The following is an 8898-nucleotide window of genomic DNA, read 5'->3' as shown; positions in this document are numbered from 1 at the left end:
GCCGTCTGCGGCGCCGCCGTCGCTGCCTGCGGCGCGCGGGGTATGAGTCGCACCGCCGCCGCCGCCATCAGCCGGCAGGCCGAACGCCGCTTCGAGATACGATATCACCCCTGCAGCCTTGGTGTGCTGCCGGCTTTCCAAGTAGACCTCTAAGAGCAGCAGGCAGAGGTGGAGCGCCGCGCCGCCGCTCAGGGACTCGACCCTGTCAAACAAGGGCTCCAACAACTCCAAGGCGGACGCGTGGCGGCGCTGCATCAGCATCAGGTGCGCCGCGTTCACGCCCGCGGCCGCCGAGCCGCCGCCGCCGCGCGTGGCGGCGGCTGAGGGCGCGGCGGCGGCGGCTGCGGCGGCGGCGCCGGCATCCTTGCCGCTGCTGCCTGGCGGCGAGGTGTCGGTGTCGGCTTCGGCGCGCGCGGCCTGCGGGCGGGGGCGGGCGCGGGAGTGAGGGGTCTGGGGTAGATGGGAGCAACGAGTGGAGGCGAGCTGCTGGGCGTCAATATGATGAGGGCAACGGGCCTGTGATGGGCGGCGGGGGCGCCTCCTCCCGCCTTTCCTGCGTCGCCATGAGCCAGTTGCAGTGCAGTATAAATCGGCTGCATTTTGTACCTGGATCAGTGACGCTATGAGAGGATCCGGGTCCTGCTGCTCTGCTGCGTAGTATTGGGCCACCAGCAGGTTGTGTTGAACCTGCACGGATGCAGAGAGGGCCCAGCACAGGTCGGCTCGGCGAACTGCGCGGTGCGGGCGGCGGCGGCGCGCCACGGGTGGCGATGCCATGCACGCCGCACCTTGGCGTCGCTAACAGAGGTACTCTCCAAACGTTGCAGAGTCTGCAAAGCTGCCTCGAATTCGCCAAGGAGCCAAAGCGACGTCGACTCGACCGCAAGCTCTGCTGCTAGAGGCTCGGCCATTGACCAGCACCAGCTGAACTAATTTCCAGATAAAGATGCATATAATCTGATCGAATGTGTCGCGAAGGCGAGGACTTGTATAGATCTAGCAGCACCGGCGAGTTTTCTGATTGCAAACGCTTCCTTCAATGATCAGACAATCAATATATGCGACAATGTGCAACACACCGGCTACGGTCGTCCCATTGCTGTAGAGCATCTGGCACCAGGACAGTTTGCGCGGGAAGCTGCCGCTGTTCAGCTGTGCTCCCACGTACAGTAGCCATGTCAAGTGCTTGATGCTGGCAATACTTTTCCAAGCCTTCATTGTGCCTGGACCAGCACGTTTCTCCTGTTTGTCACTTAGGGCTTGTGTGACATCCGCAATTGTCACGTGCAGATTGCGTACAAGCTCTGCAAATGCAGATCGCTACATCAAGTCTGCATGGTCAGCTGTGCCCCTTACTCTGTGTTTCGCTCTGCCTCCGTGTACAATATCAGTGCAACGACTTGAAACCGTCCTGTGTTAGGTTTAGTTGTGTGATGCCAACAGCACTCACCCTGTGTTTCCAACAGCAAAGCATTGTGTGGCGAGTTTCATGCTACAGGCGCTACGCTATGTGGCTGTCGCAAACATATGGTACTTAGATATGCACTTATGAGGAATTCCATAGCGCGCGAGCCACTTTCATTGTGCTGAGGCCCTCGATTGCACTGTTGCCCTGGGCTGCCCCGTGACATCAGCAAGTGCCTTACAGGCTGGGGCAAGCCTGCATGTATGCCCAGGGGCTTATGAGAATCTGTTAGGTCTGCTGGCCTCCAGGCACTCTCGCTGCTGATGCTTTCCAACCCCGTGATTCGTTTTGACTCTCAGATCCAGAGCTGCGACTCCACGCACGCGCTTCGATCTTACTACACAGAGCTACGGTTGTGACTGTTGAAATATTCGGAACCACGGCCGCTCATGACAGTGGTCGCCGCGTCAAAAATCTGAGTTGCCCGTGGATCTCTGCCGGTCCGTGCCCCATTGTCAGCCATCGAAGTAGGCAACCTGAGCCTGCACATCCGACGACCATAAAATGGCTTTTGCGCAGCAGCACGTGATGAGGAGCCGCGCACACACTGTGCAGCGGGGCGCTGCCCGTGTGGCCCGCCCTGGCCCGGTGGCAGCGCCGCGCTCCTCGCGGCATGTGGCGTTCGCGGCCGCGGTCGACGAGACCCGGTTCATCCCGAGGTGGCCCATGGTGAGGCTCTCAGTCATTGCAGTTGCTGCAGAGCCCCGGCCGCTTGGAGACGGGGCCGACTGCCGCCAGAGATCTCTGGGACGCACGCCCAACTCCCGCCGCTGCTCGCCCGCCCGCCTGTGTGCGGCACCTGTGGCACGGGACCGCTCCTGACCAGGGCCCTTGGATGATCCTTCCCTCGCCCGCACGCCGAAGATTTAACCAAAAGATGTCTCAATTACCTTGGAGTCGCAATCGCCGTCACCGTCTTGACTGCACGTGGAACACACACAATCCACACCAACCCAAAATATGTATCAAATCAGGTGTACGACTTCATCAAGGAGAAGCAGGTGGAGACTGTCACACCCGAGGCGGCGGCCAGCCTGGTGTCCAGCGGCGACTGGGTCCTCGTCGACGTGCGCCGCCCCGACCAGTTCGCGACCGGCAGCCCCAGGGGCTCCGTCAACGTCCCGATGTACCGCAAGATCGACCTGTCTGGCGGATTCGACGGGATGAAGGTCCGCGGGGAGGAAGCCGCTGCAGGGCTTTGGCGCGTGCCCTGCTGCGCTGCGCTCCGCTGTGCTGCGCTGTCATCGGGCGACCGCAGGGGGCAGGAGAAAGGGTCCAACAGCGAATTGTGCAGCAGAGGTGGATGAAGGGCGGTGCCAGGTAAAGGCGCTGGCCCTCTGCACCAGCAACAGCATGTCGGGCTGCTGGGGCATGCAGGCGTGTACGCGCGTCCTCATGCCTGCCCTGACTGCACTGCGATTTGAATCTGCGTGGCTGCGCCCTCTCTCGCAGGTGATGAAGACGATCATGTACGCGTTCAACGGCGTGGTGCGCACAGGGGGCCGTTTGGCGACGGGCCGCGGCGCGTGCAAGCCTCGCGCGGCTGCGCGCATCAGATGTGGTGATATCATACTGTTTTGTGCCGCGACTGCTGGTGGCCACCCTGCGCCTTGCACTGACCTCTTTGAAGCTGCGGTGCGTGGCCTGGGCACAGCAGCCACCCACCTTTGGTCAACACAACGACTGCGTTTGTTTGGTTCTCCTCCTGCGGGCCGCCCAATTGAACACCACCCCACACACCTCACAGGCCCCCCGCATGCCCCCCCTCAAAACCCCCAGGACCCCATTGAGCCCAACCCTGAGTTTGTTGAGCAGCTGGCCAAGGCTGCTGAGGGAGGCAAGGGCCTCATCTTTGCCTGCGAGGTGGGCCGCCGCGCACGCTAAGAGGCGAACGGGACGGCAGAAAACTAGCGAGTGCAGCCGCGGGTGCGGCAGGGAGCGGGCGCGGCCGACAGCGTGCGGGTGCAGCGGCATGTGCGGGGCGCTGGGTGAAACAGGACCGAAGCTGGTTGGTCGCGACAGCTCGGGGCCCTGGAAGCCCTTTGAAGAGCGCCTTGTTGTTGTTTCACAGGCCAGTGTCTGCACAGTCGGAGCAGCCTGTTCCAAAACCAGGCTGTCAGCCTGGAGCTGGGTGCAAGGCGACCGTCTGTAAGATGGCACCATCACATGTCCCAGCAGCGGAACCCCTGGCGGCGAATCCAGAAGAGTGGGTCTCGTGCTGCTGGAGCACGGCCGGTTTGTCGAAACCAGCACACCCCTTCCTGCTTGCTCACAGGCCGGCGGCACTATGAAGCCTTCCCAGAACTTCCCCACCGGCAAGCCCAGCCGGTCGCTGCAGGCGAGGACCCGCGCCTTTGGCGCTCGCATGCGGCCTGGCTGCGCGCCGGGCCCGGCTCTCCGCCGACGAAGCCTTGTGTGCGGAGGCCCGCCACTTCCGCGCACACGCGGTTTGCCTGGGCACATGCATGGGTTCTCACAGGGAGTGCTCCGGCCCCGCCCGCCGCACTCCTCGTCCCCCAGGCGTGCTACAAGGCGGTGGCCAACGCGAACATCTCCAAGGTCAAGCACCTGGAGCGCGGCATCTACGGGTGGTACCAGGTGGGCCCGCAAACGCAGCCCCGTTTTTTGACACGTCGCGCCCCATATTGCTGCAGCCGGCCGCTGCATCAGCGCTAAATGCTGCCACCTCAAGAGCGCCGGCCGCGGATCGATTCAAGTTTTGGATCCCCCTTGCTTGGTGAACACTGGCGGGTGGAAGTTGGGGTTGAGTACGAGGCGGCTCCCTCGTGCGCCACGTCGCCGTTTCGGTGCCGCGCACCTGCCTGCTCCTCAGCAGTGCCAGCAGGGCATCCTAACTGTGGCGCCGTCCACCCCTTTCCCGCGGCGTCGCAGGCCAACCTGGAGTTCTCTGGTGACTACAAGCCCGAGATCGGTGAGAGGTCCCCGTCCCCAAATTCCCCCAAGCCTCTCCGAATGTCGCCCCGCCACGCACAGGCTTGGGCCCTCGCGCACAGGCCTGCACCACGCGTGCGAAATGGGCGCAAGGCGGCGCGCCTCTGGGGCCTCGTCCGTGCAGGACTGCTTATTTGTTGTTGTGCGTTTCCCCGCGTCGTGCCGGCTGTCTAGCGCAGACTGACACCCCTGCGTCCCGCCCGCCGGCCACCGCCGCCCCACCTCGCAGGCCGCTTCCCCAGCGCGGCGGCCGAGCCTATGCTGCAGGCGGTCGCGCAGAGCCGTGGCTACGAGCTGCGCCCTGAGGACAAGCGCGACTGATTTATTTTCAGCTGCTGCTCCAAGAGGGCAGACATTCTTCATGCACAGGCCTTCATCTGTTGGTCAGCTGGACACCCATTTTTGAGTCACTATTTGAGCGCTGCAAGGTTAAGGACTCCACAACCTGCGACTGTCACCCACAGTGATGCTGTGGCATTGAGTGAAATAATTGTAAAGATTGGTTGGGGTGATTGCCCAAATCGACTCAAGCTGCTCCACCCTGCACTCGCCCGCCAGAATGTGCCGCCGGCTGCATCCAAATGCTGCCAACCCCCAGAGACCACCGCAGTTTGACAACCGCTTGTCACGAGCGTTGCCCCCAAAGGCACAATCAACTTACAAAGGGTTGCATCAAAATGGCCAGTTAGAACCTTTTACTTGGAAAAGAGGGAACAGAGAGCTAGGCGGAAAAGAGAAGAGGATGCAGACGAGAGAATTTGCCAACTGCGGTGACCAGCACTGGTTCATGCAGCATGCTGCTTGCTGCATGCTGAGGCTGCCTGTGGCTGGCTGATGATTGCACCCGACCTCCTGAAGAGCGAACCAATAAATTCAGCGCCGACAGGGGCGTCAGCTGTCGCCCGCCGGCCGTCGCGTGAAGATCTGATGCGGGTACATCTTGTTACGCTGCTCGTACTGTCGTGAGTGCGCACGATGTTTTGGCAGAGAGTGTGAGAGTAAGATTCAGTTCCCTGGATGGAAGTAGGAGCTTTCGCCTGAGTACACCCTGCCCAGCTTCCATGGCCTAAAACGGTCTTGAAAACCTCATAGGTCAGGCCAGCTGCCCCTCCTCTGAACTCAACATGCTGCTGTTGCTGCGCAGCATCTCAGCCCAGCTCAAGCAACTCACCACTGGGTGGAAGGGCAGGTCAGCAAACGGCACCTTTTTCTCCACCGGCCGCATGTTGGCGAAGACGCGCCTGCGTGGTTTGTCAAGTGCCCAAGCGTTGCGTGGGTCGGCAGGGGGAATAATTGGATGCCGCATGCGTGACGCCGCCCGCACAGGCAGTGGGCTCGCCAACGCTTGGCCTGCAGAGTTGCGGCAGAACGGCGTGCTGCCAACGCTGCAGCATCTCTACTGTACCAAGCGCCGCAGCTGCACAAGAGCTGTTGCTGCTCTTGCTGCTGAGCCCTCGCTCGCAGCACGCTTGCGGTGCCGTCGACATCTGAGTCTGCAGCTGTCACCACCGACTGCCCTCTGTTAGCCTTCGCCTGGCCTTCAAATGTACTCACTCGTCCGCCATGTGCTTCTGGTGCGTCTCTAGCTGCTCTTCGAAGGCCGCAGCACGCTTTGTCGCCGACTCATAGCTTTTCTTGGCCTCTCCATTGAACCAGTCCTGGAGGAAGCCCATCCTGTGTCGAGCTGAGGACGTATGATCTGCCTTGTCTTTTAGCGCTGCACGGCTGAATCGTTTTTTCCTAATATTGTGACGTTCAAACTCTCCTGTATCCACCCCGCTTTCCTTGGCGTCGATGCCTCGTACGGTAGCCCTTGCTGGTTGCTCGGCAGCTTCCCGATTTGCAGGCAAACCGTGCCTGTGGCTCATTCCGGCTCGTTTCAAGCATGCGTATTGCCGATTCATGACTTGAAAGCTTGTCAGAACCTCTACACCCTGCCGTGATCGGTGCTTTTCATTCTGCGCGCTTAGATCGCCTATTGTTGCGTTTGTCCTACTTCACCCAAGACGGTCGAGCAAACGCAACGGGCCCGTGCATTTCATCAGCCCGTCTCAGCGGCGTGCTCGGAGATCGGCGTGCACACGCGTGAAGAGTGCGCCAAGCCCGCCGTTTTCGAGCTTGATGCAGCGTGTCCGCACGACTCAATCACCCCAAACCTGCGCTTGACAGCAACCAGCATTGCCTCATTTTCCTGTTATCCCTGGGCCGCGGACATAGCACTGGGGCCATCAGAGGCGGCCCAGGATCGGCCGGTCGCGGCGGCGTGCACGCGGCGTCGGCGACGCGCCCAGCGCCGGCGGGCCAGCTAGGTGCTCAGCGCGCCGCCGTGCCCGCAGCAGCAGCGCGCAGCGCGCAGCCAGCGGCGGCCCGCGCGCGCCATGGCGGAGGTGGCCATCACATCGGTCGACGTGAAGAACAACCCGGCGCCGTTCGCCGACGAGATTGAGCTGGAGGTCCAGTACGAGTGCCTCACCGCCCTGAAAGATGATCTGGAGTGGAAAGTGATCTATGTAGGATCTGCAGAGACCGAGGAGCACGACCAGGTCCTCGACACAGCCTTTGTGGGGCCGGTCCAGCCCGGGGCCTACAAGTTCACGATGCGGGCGCCGGCGCCGGACGCCGGAAGGATCCCCCAGGGCGACGTTGTGGGGGTGACCGCGCTGCTGCTGACCTGCTCTTACCAGGTGGGCTGATTGACGGCGGGGCTGCCTGAACCCTGGGGTCTGGACCCTGAATCCTGGCCCGTGTTGCGGGCAGGGTTGGGCGGGGTGGCAGAGGAGGAGGGTCGGCCCCGCAGCGCGGTGCGTGGCTGCTTGGGGGCGGCAGCGCTGCACTCGGGCTGGCATAATCAGACTGCGCCGTGCGGCAGGGATGGGCCGCCGCAATCGGGAGAGCCTTTCCGCCTCCCGCCGGCGGCCGCCGAGCGCTGGCGCCGCCGCCATGCGCACGCTCATCACACCCACAATGGCCGCCCAGCAACCGGCCGTATCCCTGTGTGCAGCCCCGCGCCGGCCCAGATCACAACCGCCGTGCAACCCCACACCAACAGGGCAAGGAGTTTGTGCGCGTGGGCTACTACGTTAACACAGAGTACGCGGACCCTGCCCTCATTGAGGCCCCGCCTGAGAAGCCGCTGCTGGAGAAGCTGCAGCGCAACATCATGGCGGACCACCCCAGGTGTGTGTGTGTGTGTGTGTGTAGATGTGCGGGTGTGTGTAAATGTTTGTACGTGTGTATGTGCATGAGTGTGTGTGCGAGCGCGAGCGCGCGCGCGCAGGCATCAATGAGCACGCGCCTGGGACGGGCCGGCGGAGACAGCGACACTGTTGGTCACACAAGAGGAAACAAGAAGAAAATAGAGAACACAATCATTGTCAGGCGCGCCGTGTTATCATGCGTGCCGTGCTCACGAGTCCGCCTTTCATGCCCTCCATGCGCCTCCCATGTGTGGTGCGCCCCCCGATTTCAACTTGTTTTCGACTATGCACATCTGATCGTCCCCCCCAACCCACCCATTCAACTCCCGCTCAGGGTGACCAAGTTCCACCACGACTTTGACAATGAGCCCGCCCCCGCCCCCCAGCCTGTCGAGGGTGACGTCATGGGCGACGACGATGACGGCATGGCTCTGGACGAGATGGGCGCCGACGACGACGACGAGGAGGAGGACGAGGCGTCGGCGGATGAGGAGGTCATGGATGACTGATGGGGCCGCCGGGCGGCGCCGGCAGGGCGCCCCTGGCGCTGGGGCAGCGCCGCGCAGTGGCGCGCGTCGACGTCTCCTGTGGCGCGCCGGCCGGCGCGCCGCCGTACGCGGTGGGCCGCCCCTACGCGGCACAGCTTCGCGGTGGCTGTGACGGCCTCGCGGGCCAGCGCTCCTCCCTCAGCTTAGGCTGGATCGCTGTTTTGAAGGAGCAGCCGCCAGCCAGCATAGCGCGGCACAGCGCAGCTGGCCTCAGGCACGGCGCAGCTGGCCGCAGGCACGGCACGGCGTTGGTGTGAGCTGCAATCCTGCGCTGCCGATGCGCTGCGCCTTGCGGCCGCTGCTAGCCCCCGCACGGCTCGGCAACTGTGGTGTGGACAGCCTGTAAGCAACCAGAAACATTGGTTGCAGCGTGGGCCGTCTGCTTGCTTCGCTTGAGCGCGGGCGCGCGACGTCTGCAGCCTCAACGCACGTGTTTCCCGTCCGAACGATCCGGGGCCGCAGCAGGGGTTGGACTGACCGCCCCTCTGCTGACGGTCCGACGTCTGGTTGCTACATCTGGATACCAGTCGGCGTTGATACAGTTTAAAATGTCGCCTAGCACTCCCTCATCGGCAAGCTGTACATAGGCGGCCGTATTGCGAAAATCTGGCAGCTGTCGCGTCCTGCGCACCTGCCACTGGCGCAAGGCGTCCGATAGCAGCAAAGTGCAGCGCTTTGAGCAGGGACGAGCGGGGATCCAGGGCATGCTGACCTGTCTTGTGTGGGGACGTGTAGA

At 62.8% G+C, this 8898-nt stretch overlaps 3 protein-coding genes across 3 annotated transcripts; 2 read left to right on the top strand and 1 right to left on the bottom strand.

The window, feature by feature from the left end:
* Window positions 1–1969: 1969 nt before the first annotated feature.
* MNEG_8612 (rhodanese-like protein) lies at window positions 1970–4738 on the top strand (the record flags this gene model as incomplete). The annotated part of the gene is made up of 7 exons (XM_014042918.1): window positions 1970–2134; window positions 2440–2634; window positions 2918–2953; window positions 3245–3328; window positions 3986–4063; window positions 4358–4397; window positions 4647–4738. 7 exons carry the CDS (start codon window positions 1970–1972, stop codon window positions 4736–4738), a joined length of 690 nt encoding a protein of 229 aa, XP_013898372.1.
* Window positions 4739–5308: 570 nt separating this feature from the next.
* MNEG_8611 (hypothetical protein) lies at window positions 5309–6090 on the bottom strand (the record flags this gene model as incomplete). Its single annotated transcript, XM_014042917.1, has 3 exons — window positions 5309–5374; window positions 5589–5658; window positions 5972–6090. 3 exons carry the CDS (start codon window positions 6088–6090, stop codon window positions 5309–5311), a joined length of 255 nt encoding a protein of 84 aa, XP_013898371.1.
* Window positions 6091–6795: 705 nt separating this feature from the next.
* On the top strand, window positions 6796–8123 carry MNEG_8610 (Histone chaperone asf1; the record flags this gene model as incomplete). The annotated part of the gene is made up of 3 exons (XM_014042916.1): window positions 6796–7101; window positions 7467–7594; window positions 7949–8123. The coding sequence occupies 3 exons, from the start codon at window positions 6796–6798 to the stop codon at window positions 8121–8123; spliced, it is 609 nt and encodes a 202-aa protein (XP_013898370.1).
* Window positions 8124–8898: the final 775 nt, after the last annotated feature.

This window comes from Monoraphidium neglectum (genome assembly GCF_000611645.1).
Source record: "Monoraphidium neglectum strain SAG 48.87 unplaced genomic scaffold scaffold01655, whole genome shotgun sequence".
NCBI classification, from domain to species: Eukaryota; Viridiplantae; Chlorophyta; class Chlorophyceae; order Sphaeropleales; family Selenastraceae; genus Monoraphidium; species Monoraphidium neglectum.
Note: the sequence above shows the minus strand (reverse complement) of the source record. Positions and strands in the feature narration are given on the sequence as shown.